General features: G+C 34.3%; 1 protein-coding gene across 1 annotated transcript; it reads right to left on the bottom strand.

Annotated features, from left to right (window-relative positions):
* Positions 1-22,488, bottom strand: LOC141706116 (uncharacterized). The gene is made up of 7 exons (XM_074508941.1): positions 22,157-22,488; positions 21,810-21,893; positions 21,519-21,659; positions 20,034-20,099; positions 19,536-19,703; positions 797-1,126; positions 1-371 (listed from the first exon to the last, which is right to left on the bottom strand). Exons 1-7 carry the CDS (start codon positions 22,355-22,357, stop codon positions 270-272), a joined length of 1,092 nt encoding a protein of 363 aa, XP_074365042.1. The 5' UTR covers positions 22,358-22,488; the 3' UTR covers positions 1-269.
* Between the last annotated feature and the right edge of the window lie 1,539 nt (positions 22,489-24,027).

The raw sequence follows: 24,027 nt of genomic DNA, 5'->3' as shown, positions 1-24,027 counted from the left end.
GAATTTTGAATTACCATAAGCTCATTGTTCTCTTATCTTGCAACTGTACAAGTTGTTAACTTGCTACACTGAGATACAAAATGCTTGCACAAAACCAAACTGGACAAGACGACTTTGCAAGTTTCAACTCAAGTCAAGTGCATATGATACACAGTTTCTCTCCATCCACAATTAAGAAATTTTGGTTCTGTATATTATTTCCAACAGCATCACAATTATTCCTTCACTAAATTCTGTATATTATTTCCAACGTCACAATTACTACTTCACTAAATTCTTCTCTTTTTCCCACTTACACAAGCCCAATCGTCCATCTCTGACACTGTAATGTCTTCAAGAAATTCAGAGTAATGCCCAATAATACGTGGAAGCTGCGTAGATGTATAATTAGCTGTAAATCTAAATCTATATAAAGCCTAAATGAGAAATAACATGTACAAAACTTCAATAGTATGTGTACATTGGGAGATATTATATTAAACAAAACTTTTTAACTAAGAGGATGCTACATGTTGCAGTGTTTTTTAGGCCAGTCAAATTGAAGGTATGAAAAAACATTTATTCGTAAGGTTTCCCCGTTTCCAAATTGAATTTGAAGGTATTTTCAGTGATATATAAAAACTATACTTAAGAGGTTTTACGATGCATCAACAGTAACTGCTTAAAAAAAAGTGCATGACATAAAAAAAATATAATAAACTCATAAAATATTTTCGAAAAAAGAAAAATTAAATTCTTAAAATTTTTTAGTGGCCAAACTAAAGGTCATAAGTAATCTTAAACTTTATATGCATACCTGCTCGGTTATGATTCCAGATAAAGCAACCATGGCTCCTGGCTTAGCAAAAGAAACAATCTGGTCTGCCAAATTTAACAGAGGGTACAAAAGTATATTTGCGACCACAGTATCATACTTCTCTAGTCCATTATAGGTGGCCACTGGTTTATTAGTAATCTGACCTTCTAAACCAGTTGATATGTTATCTGATGGGGAATTAGTGTCCTCACCAGGAACAAGGTACAATTGCAAGACATCAGCTTCTAAGTTGTTCAAAGTGGCATTATGTCGTGCAGCAGTAATTGCTTGGGGATCTATATCAATTCCAACTGCGAGGTCTGCACCAAACTGCATTTTGCATACAATATAAAACAACGAAAGAAAAACATCACTGCAAAACAGTGCAAAACATGACAAGTGGTTTTAGAATAACATAAAATTTGTTACCAATTGTTTTTCGTTATTGAAGAGAACTTTCATGATATGTCAATCAGAGGCAAGAAACTGACTTGGTATATTATTTATATTAGCTTATAACCCGTGCAATGCAAGAAATTTTTATTTTTAATTAAATATATTCATAAATATGCATGTATTTCAAATTTTATTTTACAAACTTATATATCAACCTCCTTTATTACTTATAAGTATGTTAATATTATAATTATATTGGTGTTTTTAATAATAGGATAAATATTATGTGGAACGAATTAATATTCATATTTTAATTATTGCAATAATATAATATATAATTTTTTATATTATCCTACCCAAAAACTTCAATTAAATAACATATATTATATTTCATCTTGGATAACAAAATAATATTTGTACATGAATTTATACAGTTTAAACACGACCACTTATGGTTTAGTGCTCACACTTTATATTTACTTTTAAAAAAAAATTGAATGGAGCATTTGGAAAACAAAATTCACATACATAATTTAACCAAAAATAAAATCAAAACAAATAAATTAAGATTTGTCACCCAAGTTTTGAACTGTAGGCTATTGGCCGATTTTTATGGTTAACTAGCATTTAGCCCCTGATATGCACCGATTTTGTTTATTTATTTTTTCAAAAAAAATCATGATTTATTTATATAAACATATCTCTCTAATTCCATCTATAGTACAATAATAATGATGAAATAGTACAAAACACGTATTTCAAAAATTATTATTACAATGTGCGTGAACTTTTCTCAGCTCATCTACATCTTTATATTTAGATTGTAACATGTTTGTTAGATATATTTGATAATGTCATGGCTAATGTGATTTATGTTTAATTTTCAGATCTTACTTAAACAGGATAAATCAGTACTTACTGGAAGTCAGGACTTAAGGATATCAGTACTTATATTATCAGGAGATAATCATCAGAAGATGGATATCAGAACTTAAGTACTAAAGGACGTTCAGATAAGGAAGTCAGCTGGTTAAAGGAAAGAAGATCGAGACAAACATAAGAAGACATATGCATGAAGAAGGAATTCTATGAAGAATAGAATACTTGGAAGAAAAGATATCTGATTGATATATTTTAGGAAGCAGAATTATATTCCATATCAATTAACGATTATCTTGTAACTGTGTAGTATATAAACACAGACATAGGCTTTACACTAGAAGTGTTATCACAATCGAGAAGATTAATTATTGTAACCCTAGCAGCTCTCGTGATATTTGTTCATCACTGAGAGAGAACAGTTCCATATTGATATTGTAACAGAGTTTATTGTTCCAATAAAGTTTGTTTTCTGTTACTTGAGTTATAAAAGTTCGATTTGATTGTACTATACACTGTATTCACCCCCTCTACAGTGTGTGTGACCTAACAAGTGATATCAGAGCCTATCTGTTAACGCACAAACAGTTTAAGATCCAAACACAATCATGTCTGAAACAGAAACTCCAACTAAGCCCACCAAAACTGAAGAACTTTCAAAGACACAAGTTCAAAGCCGATATGAGACTATTAGAGTTCCCATATTGAGACCATCTGAATATGCCATATGGATGGTGAGGATGACCATGTTTCTGGAAGCTACAGATCCAGAATATCTTGATAGAATCAAGGAAGGACCTCACAAACCAACCAAGCTCGCTGTTGCAGTTGCAGGTGAAGCAGCAAAGTCTGTACCAAAGGAGAAGAGTGATTACACTGCTGAAGATATCGCATCAATTGCTAAGGATGCTAAGGTACGACACTTACTGCATAGTGCTATTGATAATGTAATGTCAAACAGGGTAATAAACTGCAAGACTGCAAAGGAGATATGGGATGCTTTGGAAACAAGATGTCAAGGAACGGATACGATCAAGAAAAACAGGAAGACAATACTCACTCAAGAGTATGAACACTTTGACTCAAAGGCTAATGAGTCATTGACTGATTTATATGATAGATTTGTCAAACTCTTGAATGATTTGTCACTGGTTAATAAGGAGTATGATCTTGAAGATTCAAACCTTAAATTCCTGTTAGCTCTTCCTGAATGCTGGGATTTGAAGGCAACAACAATAAGAGACAACTATAATCTTGATGAAACAACTCTTGATGAAATCTTTGGAATGCTCAAGACTCATGAACTTGAGATGGAACAAAGAAGCAAGAGGAAAGGAGGAAAGTCAGGGACAGTTGCTCTTAAGGCTGAAGAAGAATCCCCCAAGGGCCCGCAAGGGTTGGCTCAGTTGGTTAAAGAGAGTAAAATTGTCCTCTTGGTCACAGGTTCGAATCCCACGGGAGGAGAATTTATGATTATGCCTCCTGAGTCAGAGCCTGTCGTTTAAATGCGGTTTACCTTGGTTCACGTGGTTTGCAGGCTATTGCGTGAGCCCGTAGGGTTTACCCAGTGCGCACCCGAAGGGTAGCGGCTACGGGTTACCTACGATAAAAAAAAAAAGAATCCCCCAAGGCAGCTACCTCAAGGAAAGACAAGGGTAAAGCTCTCTTCACAAAGTCTGATACTGAGTGATCAGGTTCTGAAAGTGATGATGACTCAGAATCTGAAAGCTTGCCTGAGACGGATGCTGATGAAGAGATGATGAAGCTGTGTGCTCTTATGGTGAGAGGGATCACAAAGATTGCATACAGGAAGTTCAGGAAGGGAAAGAAGTTTTTCAGGAAAGGCACAAGTTCTGATAAGAAGAATTTCAGAAAATCTGAAGGAAGAGGAGGAAAGTCTGACAGAGGAGATTATACAAATATCAAATGCTACAACTGTGGTGAGAAAGACCACATATCTCCTGATTGCAAGAAAGTGAAGATTGACAAAGGCAAGGCTCTTGTCACAAAGAAGAAAAGCTGGACAGACACCTCAGATTCTGAAAGTGAGGAGAATTATGCCTTGATGGCAAATGCTGATAAGGCAAGTGCTGAAAGCAGTTCTGAAGCTGCTGAATTAAAGATACCTCAAACTACTTATGCCTTTCATACTGATGATATTAATGAGTTGAGAAGATATCTTAAAACCATGTTCATTAGTTATAGAGATCAAACTTTAACATGTGAAAGATTAACTTCTGAAAATCTTGCTTGCAAAAAGAGGAATGATTATTTAGAAAAAGAGTTAGTCATGTTCCATCAAACTCAGAAAGATAGAGATGATGCTTTCTATGTTAGGGATGAAGTGCTTAAAATGAATGAATCTCTAAAAGCTGAGTTAGAAAAAGAAAGAGAGATTATCAGGACTTGAACTAACTCTGGCAGAACAACTCAGAATTTGTTAAGTAGTTAAAACTGGAAAGAGGGCTTAAGTTATGGAGAGGATAAGAATGATAAAGGAACTGTAGATGTTAAGCCTATAGATATTAAACAAAAATCTAAGCTAAAGCCTGTTAAGTTTGTAGCTGTAAAGTCTGATAATGAGAAATCAAAAGTTAAAAATGAATTAACTTCTGACAAACTAAAACAGGAAAAAACAACTGAAGTAAACGTAGGCTTAATGACAAAAAAGCAGCTTAAGCATAAGCTGAAAGATGTTAAGAATGCAAACAAGGTAAAATCACCTAGGAAAAATAGGAATGGAAAGGAAGGTGTGAATAAAAGCAATGATTATAAGGCTGTTCCTGAAGCTCCTAGGAAAACGTGTCATAACTGTGGAAGTTCTAACCATCTGGCTTCTTTTTGCAGGAAGAATAAGAACATAAACTCCTTACCTTTAAAGTCAGGAGTTAAGAGTCAGTCTGTTAGATATAAGCCACAAAATCCTTGTTTTCATTGTGGTAGTTTATGACATTCCATTTATACTTGTAAGGAATATCATAGTCTGTACTATAATTATTATCAAATAAAACCTTCTTTAAAGAAAGTTACCATTGTTCCTTCTAGTGTAAGTTCTGATTCAAAGTCTGATAGTGTAAATTCTGATAAGAAAAATGTTAACATAAACTCTGATGCTAAATCCGCTGCAAATGTTAACAGACTTAATAAGGCCAAAGGATCCAAGCATGTCTGGGTCCTTAAAACTAATCATTAGTGTTCTTTGTGATTGCAGGGCAACAGGAAAAACATCCTAGTTCTGGACAGTGGATGTTTAGGACATATGACTGGAAATAAAGCCTTGCTATCAGACTTTGTGGAGAAGGATGGACCAAGTGTTTCTTATGGAGATGGTAACATTGGAAAAACATTGGGATATGGCAATATCAATCTTGGGAATGTCATCATTAAAGAAGTAGCTCTGGTCTCAGGACTTAAACACAATCTGCTGAGTGTTAGTCAAATATGTGACAGAGGATATCATGTGGATATCTTTGAAGAACACTGTGAAGTTGTAAGTAAATCTACAGGCCAAGTTGTTCTGAAAGGATACAGGCGTGGTAACATCTATGAAGCCAAGCTTTCAACAAGTACTGATGGTTCTGCAATCTGTCTGATGAGTAGAGCATCAATTGAAGAAAGCTGGAATTGGCACAAGAAACTCTCTCATTTAAATTTCAACAATATAAATGAGTTGGTTAAGAAAGATCTTGTGAGAGGACTGCCAAAGTCAGTATTTGCTTCTGATGGTCTTTGTGATTCTTGTCAGAAGGCCAAACTAAGGAAATCTTCATTCAAGAGCAAGACTGAGTCATCAATTCTTGAGCCTTATCACCTACTACATGTTGATCTATTTGGTCCAGTAAATATCATGTTTATTGCAAAGAAGAAATATGCTATGGTCATAGTGGATGAGTTCACCAGATACACATGGGTGTATTTCTTGCACACAAAAAGTGAAACTGCATCTATCTTGATTGATCATGTCAAGCAACTGGATAAATTGATCAAGGACTCAGTGAAAATAATAAGGAGTGATAATGATACTGAGTTCAAGAATTTGATAATGGAAGAGTTCTGCAAAAACCATGGAATCAAGCAGGAATTTTCTGCTCCTGGAACTCCACAGCAAAATGGAGTTGTTGAAAGGAAGAATAGAACTCTCATTGAAGCTGCACGTACAATGCTTGATGAAGCAAAGCTTCCAACCTATTTCTGGGCTGAAGCTGTGCAGACTGCTTGTTTTACTCAGAATGCAACATTCATTAACAAGCAAGGAAAGACACCATATGAGATGGTGAAGAAAAAGAAGCCAAATCTGAAGTATTTTCATGTATTTCGATGAAAGTGTTTTGTTCTTAAGACTCATCCTGAACAGCTATCCAAATTTGATCTAAAAGCTGATGAAGGAATCTTTGTTAGATATTCACTTTCCACAAAAGCTTTCAGAGTCTATAACTTGAGAACAAGAGTGGTCATGGAATCTATCAATGTCTCTTTTGATGATAAGAAGATTACTGGACTTGAAGATTTTATTGATCATGATCAGCTGAGATTTGAAAATGAAGACTCAAATTCTGATACTGAAAATCCTGACAATCTAAATCCTGATACTGCAAACTCTGATGGATTAAACTCTGATGTTATTGAAACTGTGGTGACTACGCCAAAGAAAGATGCACCTATGCAGGGGGAGCATACTCAAGATATAACCACATCTCAACAAGCATCAGAACATACATCTGGCTCTTCAAGTTCTGATTCGTCAAGTTCTGATTCGTCAAGTTCTCATAAGCCAAGTTCTGATAGTTCTGAAAATCTAAATTCTGAAGAATCCAACTCAGAGAGCATAGTTTCAGGGGGGAGCATCAGAAAATGTTAATGAAGAGAGCATGGATCATGGGGGAGCATCCAGTTCTAGAGAAAATCTTCCATCTGCAAGGAAGTGGACTAAATCACATACACCTGATTTGATAATTGGAAATCCTGATGCAGGTGTCAAAACTAGAACAGCTACTTCAAGTGAATGTCTTTACAATTCTTTTCTTTCTCAGGCTGAGCCAAAGAAAGTGGAAGAAACTCTTCAAGATGCTGATTGGGTGCAAGCAATGCAGGAAGAGTTAAATGAATTTGAAAGAAACAAAGTCTGGACCCTAGTGCCAAGACCAAAGAACAGATCTGTTGTTGGTACAAAATGGGTAAACTGATAGTGATGGCATAATTACAAGGAATAAAGCAAGGCTGGTTGCAAAAGGATATTCTCAACAGGAGGGAATCGATTATGATGAAATATTTGCACCAGTTGCTAGATTGGAAGCCATAAGGATATTTTTGGCGTATGCTGCTCACAAAAAGTTTACTGTCTTTCAAATGGATGTGAAAAGTGCTTTTCTCAATGGAGAATTGGAGGAAGAAGTATATGTTGAACAACCTCCAGGCTTTGTAGACTCCAAATATCCAGATTATGTCTACAGGCTTGATAAAGCACTTTATGAACTTAAGCAAACTCCAAGAGCATGGTATGAGACTTTAGCTCAGTTTCTTCTGGAAAGTGGATTTAACAGAGGAAATATAGACAAAACACTGTTCTACCTCAACCATGGAAATGACTTACTTTTGATTCAGATTTATGTTGATGATATCATCTTTGGTTCTACAAATGACAGACTTTGCAAGAAGTTTGCCAAACTGATGTAGTCAAGGTATCAAATGAGTATTATGGGGGAACTTAGCTATTTTCTGGGCCTTCAAGTCAAGCAGAATGAAGAATGCACTTTTATTTGTCAAACTAAGTACACCAGAAATTTGCTGAAGAAATTTGGAATGCAAGATTGTTCAAGTGCATCCACTACCATGGCCACTGCAACAAAACTGGACAAGGATACTGGTAAATCAGTAGATATTACTGATTACAGAGGTATGATTGGCTCACTACTCTATCTAACTGCTAGTAGACCTGATATCATGTATGCTACCTGTCTTTGTGCAAGATTTCAAGCAGATCCAAGAGAACCTCACTTAACAGCTGTGAAAAGAATTTTCAAGTACCTTAATGGAACAACTGATCTGGGATTATGGTATCCCAGAGAATCAGATTTTAAACTAATAGGTTACTCAGATGCAGATTTTACAGGTTGCAAAATTGACAGGAAAAGCACAAGTGGAAGCTGCCAATTTCTTGGAGGCAGATTGGTTTCTTGGTTTAGCAAGAAATAAAAGTCAATTTCCACATCAACTGCAGAAGCAGAGTATATTGCTGCAGGAAGCTGTTGTGCACAGATTCTTTGTATGAAGAATCAGTTACTGGATTATGGGTTAACATATTTCAAAATCCCTATTTACTGTGATAATCAAAGTGCTATTCCTATGACAGGTAATCCAGTTCAACACTCAATGACAAAGCACATCAGTATCAGGTACCACTTCATAAGGGAACATGTGGATGAAGTTACAGTGGAATTGCACTTTGTTCCAACAGATCAACAACTAGCAGATATCTTCACAAAACCACTGTGTGAAGCTACTTTTACAAGATTGGTAAATGAACTTGGAATGGTTTAAGGTTCTTTCTCTAAATCTGCTATTCTTTTTGTAGAGAGTAGGAAGAAGAAATAATTTATTTTCTTCTTCCTGTTTTTCTTCATCGTCAGCCTTGCCCTGCTTCTTTAGCTAGGACAAAGGCTGTTGATGTTAGGTTTAGAAGCTTAGGACAATCATGTAAAGTTCTGATGTAATTTAAATTTCATTAATGTATTCTCTTAATATATTAATGGAATTTCTACTTTTTGCAAGTTTTTGTCTCTGAGATGTTTGTAATTTAAATGCACTGATAAATCCTGATAAATCCATATTTTGATGACCATTTCATTTTAATTTAAATTAAGTTCTGATCTTACAATATCAGTACTTATTTACTTGATTTAATTTTGGTCATTCTCTTACTTGAATTTCTTCTCAGAATATTGGTGTTGCAGTGAAAAATAATTGAATAAGTGGGAACAGTTTCAATTTTGAATTAAAACTGATTTACCTCGATTAATGGAATTACTGGGTAAGTGGGACGGTTTTTCCTTGAAAAACTGCAAGTGGATAAGTAATGATTACTGTTTTCTCGTGCCCATTAACTATTCATTATTACTGCATGTCTGACAGGTGTCCAACGGTTTTATTTTTTTTCAAGTATAAGTAAGACAGAGCGATTTTCCAATCTTTTATTTACTTTTACACTTTATCTCTCTTTCTTTGCTTTTACTCTCTTTTATCTCCTGACGTTGGTTTTTCATACAGACATTTTCGATTTTTCTCATGGTACCTAAGGATTTGATCATTGATGGAGCTAAGTTTGTTCCAAATAACTATGCTGCAATTCTCGATCATGCTGAAGCTCCGTCTGAGTTGCATTTTGTGCAAGATCTTCTTGCACACATTGAAATTGGGTATGCATTGACCCAACCTTCAGTCTTTTCAAGCCAACAAGTTCTGACGTTTTGGCGGACTGGGCACTTTGATAATGGTGGTACACATGGTACTCCCAGTATTGTTTTCAAGGGGATGATTCTACACATGTGGTAACTCCTGGTACAACTCGCAAGGCCCTTCATTTACCAGAAGGCTATACTTTTTCAACCCCGGCGGAATCAGCTCTTCAGGAGTTAATGGCCAGTTTGGGGTATGAGCAGAGTTTGGCTAAGCTTGGGCAGTTGAAACGGGCTCATATCAGAAAGTATTGAAGCTTCTTTTTTGACTGCATCACTAAAGCTTTTGGAATAAGTGTTCCAACTTTGATGCCATTCCTATAATGAGTCAGCACATCGGGTATGCTATCATTAATCAAACTTATTTTGATTTTGCAAGTGCTGTGATAGGTTTCATTGGGGATAGGATGACATAAGATAGAAATGTAGTTTATTTTGCTAGATTCTGTCAGCTTATATATAACTTTTGTTGTACTAATCCCCCCTCAACTAGCCAGTACCTTAATTCCACCATTCAAAATTGCAAAACGAGCCTTTAATGACTTGGTAAATGCCGACCTTAAGAAAAAGGTGGTTAGACCTTTACAGATTCCTCAGTCTGTAAAACAGATCTTAGTAAATTCTGATCCTCAAACCTATAGATCTGTTTATCCTGATGTCCAACCTACCACCACCTCCCAAACACCACAGCAACCATCAGAACACACCACTCATCCATCTCTACCTCAACCATCCCTCAGAACATATCTCAAATCATATCTCTCAACTTCACAGACAGCTCAACCTTCATCCTCAACACCTACTGTGAAGCCTTCATCTTCCAAGCCAAAGAGGACAAAGACTGTTCCTCAAACACCTCAGAAGAGAAGGAGAATTGTTTTGAGAGATGAGTCTAATAGTGAGGAACAGGTTTCTACATCAGAACCTGTTGTTAAAGAAGCTGAGAAAGTTCCTTCTCAGAAGGATTCTGGAATTGGGGGATCTAAGCTTCTCAAACGGCTTAGAAGAATGACTTTTGCTGAAACTCCCAAGGAATCCCCACCTTCTAAGAGATACAAGAAACAGAGAGCTAAAATGTCAGTTTCAAATGATGAGGAAGCAGCAGCTAAGGAAGAGGATCAGGAATCTCTGATCTCACAAGAACCAGAATCTGCTGAAGCCACTGCTTCTCCATTAACTCCACCTCAGGAAGCTGCTACTGAAATGGCAAACACACCATCTGTGTCTCCTGTTCAAAAGACTGTATCTCCTGTTGATCCAGACACAAGTGCTGAAATTGATATTCAGAACCTGGTTGTGCCTGAGGTACTTTATTTAGAAGCTCCGACAGCACTTCATCCATCAGCAATACCTGTCTCTGATGCTACTCAAACTCCAGAATTATCTACTACACCTTCTCTGCATCTAGATAATGATGATCAGATTCTAGGTGAGCATCAGAATATGGTTGTTGATCAGAACTTGGAACCAGATCAGCACTTAAAGGATGATGCTGAAGTCTCAATTGCTTCTCATACTGTTGTTTTATCAGAAGATGCTGATTCTGTAAGTTCTGATGCTGCAAATGCTGATGATACTGGTGATGCTGCTCTAAATGCAGATGCTGATGAAGCAGGTCCTTCATGACATGCACCTTAACAAACTGTTCCTAAATCTGAATTAGTTAAGAAGTTTGTTACAAGAGAAGCACCAGTGTCTTGGAGTGAAACTCCTGCAGGACAGGAGTGGACTAAGGAATGAAACTCAGTTACCTGTGTTCCATCTGCAAAGAATCATGCTGAGCACTTGACAAAAGCAGATGAGATGTTAATTACTGATGATTTCAAAACACAGCTTCGAGTCACTGCATTGAGTACTAAACATCTGCAAGGTCTTCATTCCACTACTCATGCAGAAATACATAAAATTCAGGAAGAATTACTCAAGCAAGAACAAGTTCAGAAAATTGACAAGAAAAAATTCTTCCAACCTACTTTTGACAGAGTTGCTTATATTGAGAAGACTCAAGAGAAACAACAATCTCAGATTGATGATATTTTGAAAATCAAGCTTCTCAGCAATCTCAATTTGATGAAATCCAAGCCTCAGTGGAATTGCTTGTCTCTCTTATGTTACCTGCTGATGCCAAAAAGGGGGAGAAAGTAATTAAGTCCAAATGCAAAACTGATAAGACACTGAAGGGGAGGGATGATGAAAAAGATGACCAAGGAACCTCTGGAATGGGTGGAGGTCATAGTCAAGGTAGAGGTTTCTCATCAAGAAAAGTTGAAATCACAAGTCACAGAACAAGTTCTGATGCTGGAAAAAAAAATACTTCTGCTACTGGTAAAAGGATAAGTTCTGATGAACTTTTAGATCTTGATGAAGAAATGTCAAGACAGTTATTTCTTCAGGAAAATCCAGGAATGGACTTGGAGAGTCTAATGGAAGAAGAAGCCAGACTTAAATCAGAAAAAGTCAAATCTAAATCTGAAGCTTCTGGTAAAAAGAAACTTCCAACACTCAAAGACATTGTGATAAAAGAAAAGACAAATCCTGAAGCAATCATGGTTAAATCACAACTGCAGATAGATCCAAGGTCTAAGGGCAAAGAGAAAGTTGGTGAACCTATCAAGGTTTATGTGCCTCCTGTGAATGAAGAAATTACTGATGAAGATGCTGATCTTGCTCTGACTTTAAGAAAAGTTTTTAAGACAAACTCTGACATTGCTCAAGTTGTTCAGAGTCAAGAGCTAGTTAGTTCTGATAAATCAAAGACACTCCTACCAGGATTCACTAAAGCCAAACAGACTCAGCCTTTGAAGACTGCTGCAAGTGGTTTTGAAGCAAGAGTGGTTACTGGAAAGGAAGCAAGAGATAAAACTGGATTGGGAAGTACTGATGAAAGAAGAATACAGAACACTACCAATGATCCAACTTCCTTAAGTGAACCAGGTATTGGAGCAACTCCTGAGAGATTGAATCAACTGGAATCTGTACAAATGGTTTACCATACCTACTTGAAAGAACACATTTTGTTGTACTTCATGACAGATGGTAGGGTTTATCATATAAGGGAAAATGCCATTCCACTGAAGTATTTTGAAGAACTGGAGCATGTATTATTCTTACTTCAAGTGAATGACAGAATAACAGAAAGTGCTGCAAACTATTTGAAGAATCAGATTCAGAGACAGAAAAGGCTTTATTCTGTTAAGTCTGACAACACATATCTTCCAAAGTACAGAGATCACAAGGGTGATATAGTTGAGATGAAGCCCAACACTGCCAAGATTATAACTACCTTTCTGGGTTACAGGGCTGTGGAATTCAATCTTGAGTCTGATAAAGCATATTTGATCAGACTGGATCAGGACATAAGGAAAGCTAAAATTAATGATCTCAGGGCTGCAATCTTTCAAACAGGTGAAGAACATGCAGAACTTAAAGATGCTAAAAGGAGGATGATTGATGAACTTAGATATGCTGAGAGATGTTTATTGAAAAACTATCTCAGAACAACTCCTGACATTAGAGAGATCAGAAGATGAAGCCAAGTCAAGATCTACAACTGCTTAAATTCTGATATGAATACAGACTGAAGTTGTTATCAGAAGTTAAAGATTGATAAAGCTTTAAGGACTGTAAGTTGTAGTTATCTAGTCAAGTTCTCATGCATTTGTACTTAATGTTTTTGACATCATCAAATATCTGTTAAACTTGTATATTATGCTAATTTACAAGTTGGGGGAGATTGTTAGATATATTTGATAATGTCATGGCTAATGTGATTTATGTTTAGTTTTCAGATCTTACTTAAACATGATAAATCAGTACTTACTGGAAGTCAGGACTTAAGGATTTCAGTACTTATATTATCAGGAGATAATCATCAGAAGATGGATATCAGAACTTAAGTATTGAAGAACGTTCAGATAAGGAAGTCAGCTGGTTAAAGGAAAGAAGATCGAGACAAACATAAGAAGAGATATGCATGAAGAAGGAATTCTATGAAGAATAGAATACTTGGAATAAAAGATATCTGATTGATATATTTTAGGAAGCAGAATTATATTCCATATCAATTAGCGATTATCTTGTAACTGTGTAGTATATAAACACAGACATAGGGTTTACACTAGAAGTGTTATCACAATCGAGAAGATTAATTATTGTAACCCTAGCAGCTCTCGTGATATTTGTTCATCACTGAGAGAGAACGGTTCCATATTGTAATAGAGTTTATTGTAACTGTGTAGTATATAAACACAGACATAGGGTTTACACTAGAAGTGTTATCACAATCGAGAAGATTAATTATTGTAACCCTACCAGCTCTCGTGATATTTGTTCATCACTGAGAGAGAACGGTTCCATATTGTAACAGAGTTTATTATTCCAATAAAGTTTGTTTTCTGTTACTTGAGTTATAAAAGTTCGATTTGATTGTACTATACACTTTATTAACCCCCTCTACGGTGTGTGTGACCTAACAATGTTAATTTCACTCAATTTGTAAGATTTTATGGTTTGTCTCAAAAAAAATAAATCACTAAACTTAGTTTTAACATATTGTGTGTCGTCGAAAATCAAGAACAATTTTGTATGAGAAATTGCAAACTCCTAAATTTAGAAGCATATGTGAAATATGTTATTCCATATTGAGAAATTGTATAGGTGATATTGTATAGTAAAATACCTGCTATCAATAATGTCATATAAGTATTTTTTGTTCCACTCAGTATTGAGTGTACATGAAGTTTGTGTCCCTGGACACCAATAACATTTGTATTATAGAAATAAAATGATGAGATATATAATTTAAATATTACGAATTCGAACTTAGGTCTCTCATGTCACACCTATAAGAATCTTTGATTTACCGACTCTTGTGTGCAAACACCCAAAAAAGATTTTTTATCGGTTTCATCTTTGTATGTTGTATAAAGATGAAATTAATAACAATTTTAATAATTTAAACTCGGTTTTAATTTGATCAATAAATAAGAAAAAAAATTATATCGTGTTCTTATTATACTAAAAGATATTTATTATTACAGTGGTTAATAGATGACCCAACTTAGTTAACATCGTGGTTAAAAAACTGAAAAAGGAAATGTTTTGATGAATTTTGATTAACTGAATTAAAAATACATGCTTCTGCTTGGCTGAAAAAAATCTAATAGGCAAACTACAGGTGGGGTAGACTCAAATGCTAATCAAAAAAGATAACTTTATATATAATCGCTGAACTCTATTTTTTTCCACAACCGGAGAATTAATTGGTTATTACGACCTTGAAATTCACATAAAAGATGATGAATTGGTTCATAAATATTAAAAATGTATACATCTATATATTTTATAGTATTTTAGTCTCAAATTAAATAAATTTTGTATTGAATAAAATATTTTTTTGGTAGATTTTGATATTTCATGGTGGTAAAAAAGAATTCATAAATTTGAAAGAGTTAAAGAAAAAAGAACCAAACTGGCGGTAAAATTAATTTAAACAATCAACTCATTGGGTTTCAAATTATATATATTTTGTATCGAATTTGATTTGTATTAGATTAATTTCAATTATATTTACATAAAATAAAGAATGCATTAATTTAAAAAAGTTAAAGAAAACAAATCAGAATGGAGTTGCAATAAAAAAAGGATTTTATTGAATTCCATGCATGCGATCAATTGTTTGGACTTTATTTTGAGTTCTAGAAATTAAATTTTGATGATTTTATTGCCTACGCGAAACTCACCAAATAATCTTTTATTAAATGATGGATTGAAAAGTATTATAAATCTAAAACTATCTAGAAACTGATGAAATAAGATAATTACAAATTTTACATTAAAAAATCTATTTAATTTAGGATACTTATAGATGAGGATCAAGGAATGAATATATTATTTGGGATTTGGCTATGTGTACTAATTGTGATGTTCAATTGGAGATGACGCAAACATGGGGTATGAAGCTTACTTGGACAACGAGGAATAACGGAGCGATGCATGAAGTTGGATCATTATATAACTATTAATTAGAATTTTGCTCGCAATTTTTACGTTTCACTTGAAAGGACTTTTCTTTTTTTAAACACTTAGGATTTTATTTTCTTATTTGGATTTGGTTTTTGTCATTTTTTTCTATTCGAATTTGGTTTTAAAATTTATTTCGTGGAAGGATTCAGATATTGGCTAATTGAAGCTGATATTGAATTTCTCTTGCAATCCTATTGAGTTTGGGTTATTGTCTAAGCCTCTAAATACCCCTCTTATATAATCTTTTAAGACAGATAATAGATGATATAAAACTTTTGTGTTGTGATAAACTATGAGTAGTTTTTCTTCTCCCTAAATTTCAATTACTGGATTATTTTGAAGGTTAGATTCGAATTACTTAGTTTCTGGATTGATCTAAGCAATTTGAGATTCAAAGTTCACGCTTCTTCTTCTTCTTCTTCTTCTTCTTCTTCTTCTTCTTCTTCTTTGTGGTGCGATCCACATCAATTTGGTATCAAGAGCCAAGGTTTTTTCTCCAATTTTCTTAATTGTTGGGAGATCTAGGTTCCGAAAAACAGTTTACTATTCACGAGTTACTGTTTACGAATTACTATTCTTGGGTACTGTTCATCAACACTGTTCCCGGACACTGTTCATCGGCACTGTTCACAATTACTTTCATCGGCACTGTTCACGGGGGTACTGTTCACCAGTTTTTTTTTTTTTTTTTTTTTATGACTTCGGATGAATTAGAGCATCTCCAATAGAGGTTATTAACAAAGTTGCCAAATCATAACAAATCATTAAATATATTATTTTTTAATTTTCTCTCACATCCATGTCACTCTTGGCAACATTTATTAAAATTTTGCTACAATAGTTAAGCAACTTTAAAGGTTACCCATGTGGCCCCTCTATATTAATTTTATATTTAGTTCAATATAAAAGTGGGTTGAGTAATATACATTTTAGATGTTTTTTATGACTTTTTGCTAATTTAGGAAGTTGCCAAGGGGTTGCCAAATTTTGGCAACCTTGGTAGGCAACCTTTTGGCAACCTCCCAACTCCAAAAGGTAGGCAACCAAGGGTGCCATGCCACATAAGCTTGGCAACCTCCTTAGCAACCCCTATTGGAGATGCTCTTACTCAAAAAATTACTTGTAAAATTTGATAAGATTGATAAACGTACTCAAAAGCTTGCTAATTCAACGGAATCAAGGTTTGATGCATTGGGTAAAATTTTACTTAAGGTGAAAGATATTGATGAAGTCTATGATCCCGGCATAGACTTTGGTTATTTTACAGGTTTGGGTAGCACGAAAGATTTTGTTGAATGGGTTACACAAGTCAAGAAGATTTCTGCTTATACAGGTTGGACTGAGATGAAAATATTCAAGATTGCGGCGCTTAAACTTACAAAGAAAGCAGACTTGTGGTTTGATAATCTAACACAAAAAGAGTTAGATCTGGAAAAGAAAAGATTACGACTTGGACATCTTTGAAAAAGAAACTTTGTTCAAAATATATTCCTTTGGATTATAAATTAGAATGTATAATGAAGATGATATCCATGGCTCAAGGTACTATGAGTGTTTCCGAGTATAGTTCTGAATTTGATAGATTGCACCTTATTTGTGACTTGGAAGAGACAGAAACAATGAATATTGGAAGATTTATTCGTGGATTGAATTTGCATATTTATCAAAAGGTTAAATTAAATCCACATATCTCTTTTAAAGATGTCTGCAATATAGCTTTGAAATTTGAAAATTATCAAGAAGATGAGCAAATGGAGAATCGTAAGCATACTTTTCAGTTTGATCTTTCTCAACAAACACAAGAGGAGGTAGCAAATGTGGAAGGAGAAGAAATATTTGTTTATGCGACGAATGATGATTTGCTTGTTGATTGTACGGTGTTAGCTGAGATTACACCAAGTATTGTTGCAAAAGAGGAACAACTTCCAAGGGAAGCTATAACAGAGAAGTATGAAGAAAGCATGTCACACATTGAGAAAATCTTGGTTACTGAAGAAGATCCAATAGATGCATCTCCTAAATGTGTGTGTAACGATATTGTTGAAGTGAAAGAGGTGCTAAAAGACAAGTTCCAAACTAATGAGGTTGTGTGCGAGGAATACATCAACATCATGGTGGAACACATAGACATTCTAGAGGTAGAAACCTTGTTGAATGCACCTATCTCATCAAACTATCTTGGTCTTTCGAGTTTCCTTCCAAAGATCTTGCTCCTGGAAATGAAATTCAAAGTTTTCAAGTTCCACGAGAAAACATCTCGTTGTGTGCTTATTCTTAAATACTTTAGAACTTGAGGACAAGTTTTTTTTAAAGGAGAGGAGGATGATGATGATCAAGGAATGAATATGTTAATTGGGATTGGGCTATATGTACTAGTTGTGATGTTCAATTGGAGAGGACGCAAACATGGGTTATGAAGCTTACTTGGACAACGAGGAATAAAGGAGCGATGCATGAAGTTGGACAAGTAGCTGATTATTATATAATTATTAATTAGAATTTTGCTTGCAAGTTTTTACCATTCACTTGAAAGGGTTTTTCTTTTTATAAGCACTTAGAATTTTATTTTCCTATTTGGATTGAGTTTTTGTTTTTTTTTTCTATTCAGATTGGTTTTTAAATTTGTTTCCCAGAAGGATTCAGATATTGGCTAATTCAAGCTGATATTGAATTTCTTTTGGAATCCTATTGGGTATGGGTTATTGTCTAAGCCTATAAATATCCCTCTTATGTAATCTTTTAAGACAAATAATGGATGATATAAAAATTTTGTGTTGAGATAAACTATGAGTAGTTTTTTTTCTCTCTAAACTTCAATTACCGGATTCATATTTTCTTCATATTTGGTTTAGGCCATTAAATAATAAAAATATTCTTTTATATTTGATCCAACGATCCTCATCTATGTATTTAAGATCTAACAGATTCTAATTTATTTTGTCGTACTATATCGCGACGACAGAAATTCCGGATAAGATCCCTCTTAAGCTTGTTATATACAAGGATATAATGTTTTAAGTCATATATTCATAAAAGGGTGAAGGTAACAGTTGCTGATTTCGGTTCACCATATATTTAAACGCACAAGCGGTAAACTTATGTTGCACTTGTTCATCAAAGCATCATAAAATACAAAAACATTACGCATATAACATGTGCGCACTTAAGTTGACATCCATTTGTTAATCCTCAGTTTCTTAGGAAATGTTTTTCTTTGTTAACATACATCAAGATTTATTTTTGGTAGTTTAGCAAAGTGGATTTCTTCAGATTCTACTTGTTTTCCTTCCATCAAAACATATCCATAATATGTTCTACAATAATTTAAATGAAGATATCAGTCCTCTTATAAATATGTAACCATTGAAAATATCACTTGTCAATTCTGATCTTATAAATATTTCTGACCATAAAGTGATAATCAGAAAGAGATGCAAGATGAATAGAGGATAATGGCTCTGTAAGTAAATGCAACAATATTTAGTACAATGACAAGATACTCTCATACAGCAGATGTTTTCTATCCTAATTCAACTTCAAAACATAAAGGCGATACTTATATAGAGACAACCGATATGTCGCTTCACTCTATCTGACTGCAGCAAGACATTTACAGACTTCATACATATACCAATATGTCTTAACAGTATTCTTACTTGGTCCAGAATCAACAAATTCAGAAGTCGCTAAGCTTTAGATGATTATAATATCTGCCTCCGTTTTGGCATAGTTAATCTCCAAATATTCTAGGCGAGGGCTTGTGATTTGATATTTCATAATTTATTTATCTTGTTATAAAAAGTAGAGGCTTTATAAACACTTCGATACGTAAATTCTAAATAATTTTGCAACTGAGAGAAGAATGTATTCTAATAACCTTAGAGTGATTATAGTAAAAATGTTTAAAAAAAGTTAAATTTTATTAGAAATTTTAATGTACGGGGTTTCCAAGTGTATAGATAATTTACACTTAAAGCCAGATTCAGTACCTTAAGTGCAGCAATTGCAAGAATTCCGGAACCAGTGCCATAGTCTAGAAATGATTCTCCTCCCTTAATTATTTCGTGCAGCAATAGTAAACACAACTTAGTTGTAGGATGGTCCCCAGTTCCAAATGCCAGACCAGGATTTAGAATGATATTAGTTGCTTCAAGGTCCTGCAGCAATCCAAATTAGAATCCTGATATGAACTAAATCACGAACGTCTCTAATTTAGAATCTACGAAGAATAGTTAAAAATTCACGCGGTTCTCAACAGAAATGAAAGATCTAACAGTCACAGGGGATACTGATGAGTTGCAAAAACATTTCCTGTTAGAATAATGATTAATCTAGAATACTAGCATTAATTTAAAAATATTTTAAGTTGCAAAATCCAAGATGTAACTTGTAATAGAGGTCATTAAAATTGGCTTCTCATGTAGAGATGCATATTCTAATAGATAAACATAAACCAGGAAAATGTCAAAGAGAGTGAATAATCTTACTAGGGGAGTTCTCCACTCAGGTACAATCCAGAGTCCTTCTGTGACTTCAACTGGATGAAATGAATCCTGCAACAGTACATCATATATCAGCATAGTAGAAGATTTCGAGTGCAAAATCACCAACAAGAAGCAAAGAAGAATATAACAATAAAAAACAGGCCTGAAGGTTGAACTCTAACTTATAACTAATTATTAACCGTCAGATTCTTCATCACAGAATGATGTCTATATAATAAGGCAGTGGATATGCACACTACACCGCATGAATGACAAATGATATGAGCTAAAATTACCCTTGACACACGAAAGAGAAATGGGGATAGCAGAAAAACAGGAGCTAGTTGACATAGCTAGTGCACTAGAGTTTGCCAGTCACAGTCAAAGACATACAAAAATTACTGCAACACATAAAAAAACGTACAGGAGAGAGAAAAAATTGGAAAGTCGAAACTAAAAAATCATGTTAATCTGTCTCCTTGTACAAATTGCTCATATTTTAGGCAATACTTATGACATTGAATCAGAATAATTATATATAATACACACATCCACTGCACAGATTAACCACAAGCTACAGTGATTTCTTTAGATTACCCTGATAGAGTGATAGGTGAATTTAATTTAGTTTTCTCCTTCAAGATAAAAGTATAACACATACTATATAAAGATAACTGGTCACTTTTTACTTGCGTATATGACATTTGTAGTGACAATGATAAACTGGAGCCTCTATCTTCGAGATGCTTGACTGTAGACCATTGCATGATATGTAGAGAAACAATAGGTCCCTCCCTTTCTAAGATTTTTTTGTAGCAAAAAAACTCAATATTTCAGAAAAGAAGTGTACAGTAACAAAAATGATGAAGATCTGGGATAGTCATAGCAATGGGCGAAGAGGCCAGGTCAGGTCAGAGTTGAAGCCAAGCAAATTAGTGACATATTCATGTAGATTGTTAAGCTCAAGTCTGTTAACAGTAGACACTCGGTACTACATCTACCATTCAACGCCTCTTTTTTAATATTGATACGGCTAAATATTTCTAAAATTAGAGTTCTTAGAAGTGGCTATTCAAATTTAAAAAACCCTGTAAGAGCATACATAATTGAGTTCTCCAGTCACAATTAGCCAAGCATAAGCAAGTAAATGAAGATAACTTATAATTTTTTTTATAACGTGCTGATACAGAGGTGAACTACTAATTAGAATTGTTTTGGCTGCATTCATCTTCACTTACCTTTTCACCCAACCATAAACTTAATAATAGGAAGCATAAACGTTAAAGATGGAAAAATATTTACATATTTTACATCTATAGCTACCAAAAAGATTCATACGCGTCAGAATAAATTAGTAACAATCGCCAAAAATATGGTGCAAGTGTAAGTATTTCGATGAACATGACACTTTGCTGCTAACGTAATATAAGGAAAAATGTAATTTTCTTTTAGTTGAAAGTAGAACCAAGTTTGGGTCATAAATATCACCTGAATATCTTTGATCCAGTCAGAGTGGTAGCCCTTTATAACTTTATAACTAGGCAAATCTTTCAAGCCTATGGAATCTGCAGCATGTGTAATGCTCTTCCGAATGTCTTTGGATATATCGAAAATTGAACTAATGCATATCTGCAAAAGTATTGGTACTGAGCAATTATCAGGCAAACAGGCTACTAGGTAGTAGTCCACATTCATGGAGATTATACTTTACAATCAAAAGTCAGGAACTAAGAATAAAAAGACAACTCTCAAGTCTCAAGAATGCTCAAAAGAGCCTACCTCTTCGTTTTGCACGTAGCTGTCTTGTTCATCAATGCTGCTTGAACTTGCACCAAAACATAGCAATGCTTCTGACAGCATATCCTGTTTTACCAAAACACAGAAGAGCAAGCAGTTGTTAGAGAAACCTGCACTCAACTAAACTCAGGCAAGGTAAGTGGGGGAACCAGAACTCTGAAAGACCTGGAGCTGTAACAAATAATTATAATATTTCTAACCAGCTAAGGCTTTAAAAAAATCCAATTAAAATATCCAAATTAGTTAACCTGATACATTGGCAAACTATCTAAACTCTACCAAGATAAAATACAAGACAAATTTTTTTTTGCAGTAGAGGTGGTGATTACCGCAAAATCTCTTCTACACTGAATGTGAACGGAGAGATATGGCGATTTAAATGAAGCACTGGTGCAAGACTCTGAAGAAGAGAACGGCATTGCCTTAACAGACAAAAACTTGGTGAGACTAATTTTGTCTCTTACAAGTGAATTAGTGCAGGCAAGGTGTTTGACAATTTGATTGCGGAAACAGCATAGGACTGGTGACATACTTTATGTTATATTGAGTTTGTGTAGAGAATAAGGTTAGTCTACTACTGGAATACCAAGACATGTTTTTCCAACCGAAAAAACGGTCTCTTCACCAGAAAATCTACTACACCCGAAACTCTGGATCAAACATTGGACAAGAGCTACCCACGTGTAATCATCTGATATTACAGCAGCAAAGTTACCAAATACAGTAATTAAACATTGTCAGTTTTCGGGCAAAAAAAAAACATTGTCAGTTTCAAAAATTAATATATAAAATTTCACATCTCTTCCATGCATAACGATAAAAATAGTGTTAGTGAAATCTGCTATAATTAAAAAATTTTGCATAACGATGAAAAAATGTTATTGACTTCTCATACTACACTGTGTCTTTTATGTTTTTAATCAAACACTTATTTTATGTGTCGCTAAAAAATAAAATTTCAATTTTCTGTTACAATTCATGAAATAACACTTTTTGTCATGTTTTTTATTTTATATATATTGTTTAGTTAGCTATATATTTCTAAATAATTAGAGTCAATTAAAATAATATTTTTGATCAATATTTAACATGTAAAGAAAGTCATTATATGAAATATATAAATAAATTAAGATATAGCATGTATTTATAAATAATGTAATATTTCTTTAAGTAACCGTCTTATTAAAATCTATGATATTATATATAAAAATTAATTAACAATGTCAAATAATCATGTTCACACTAATACGGAAAATAAATAAAGTTTATAATACGTGTTTATTCAATAAAAATTAGAAAGTATATGTAACATATTTTAAGAAAAAATAGAATAGTTTTTTAGTGATTTGACCAAATTGACCGCAAAATATCAAATAAGTCAACAAAATAAATGAAGTAGTGTTGGATGTACACATAATTCATAAATTTTTTCAATTTTTGATTTGGACCAAAATATTTAGGCTTATTTCGAACTTAGCGTCATACTCTACTCGATTTAAGAAAAACACAAAGTTTGACCGTTTTTCACAAATGTATCAGAGTGCGATCGAGTTAAAATGCATTTTTTTAGAAAATTTGTTTATTAGATCGATGAGAATGTTATACCAATGAAATAAGGTGTTTGTAACAACCTGCATCCACAAGGATTAATGTGTTCGAGACATTAATGACTCAGGGACTGACTCAGGGAAAAGTAGCAGAAATTCTGGAGTTGGACGCAACAACTGCTATCGCTTCCCAACTAAAGGCTTTGACGATGAAGGTGGACACCTTGGCGAATTATGAAGTTAATCAAATCACTAGTGTCTGCGAGCTATGTGCTAGAGCCCACGAGACTGATCAGTGCGCAATTTCTAGTGATTAAGCTCAGTTTGTGAGCAACTTCCAGCGATCGCAGCAACCTGTGCCATCCATCTATCATCTTAACAACCGCAATCATCCGAATTTCAGTTGGAGCAACACTCAGAATGCGGTTCAACAGCCTTATCAGCAATATCCAGCTAAGTAGTACAACCCCCTGGTTTTCAGCAACCGCAGTATGCACCAAGACAACAACTCCAGCTGCAACAAGCTAATGAAAAATCCAAATTGGAGGAGTTGAAGCTTATGTGCAAGAGTCAAGCTGTTTCTATCAAGACCTTGGAAAATCAAATTGGGCAAATTGCCAATGCCTTGCTAAATCATCAACCTGGTACATTTC

The sequence above is a fragment of the Apium graveolens genome, chromosome 2 (genome assembly GCF_009905375.1).
Source record: "Apium graveolens cultivar Ventura chromosome 2, ASM990537v1, whole genome shotgun sequence".
NCBI classification, from domain to species: domain Eukaryota; kingdom Viridiplantae; phylum Streptophyta; class Magnoliopsida; order Apiales; family Apiaceae; genus Apium; species Apium graveolens.
Note: the sequence above shows the minus strand (reverse complement) of the source record. Positions and strands in the feature narration are given on the sequence as shown.

Excerpts from the sequence above, each read along its gene's own strand:
- LOC141706116 (XM_074508941.1), bottom strand. The coding sequence starts at position 22,357 with ATGTCACCAGTCCTATGCTGTTTCCGCAATCAAATTGTCAAACACCTT. Across the intron at positions 20,100-21,518 it reads ACTGGATCAAAGATATTCAG|GATTCATTTCATCCAGTTGA; the intron begins GTGATATTTATG and ends GTACTGTTGCAG. Across the intron at positions 372-796 it reads CTGGAATCATAACCGAGCAG|CTTCCACGTATTATTGGGCA; the intron begins GTATGCATATAA and ends ACATCTACGCAG.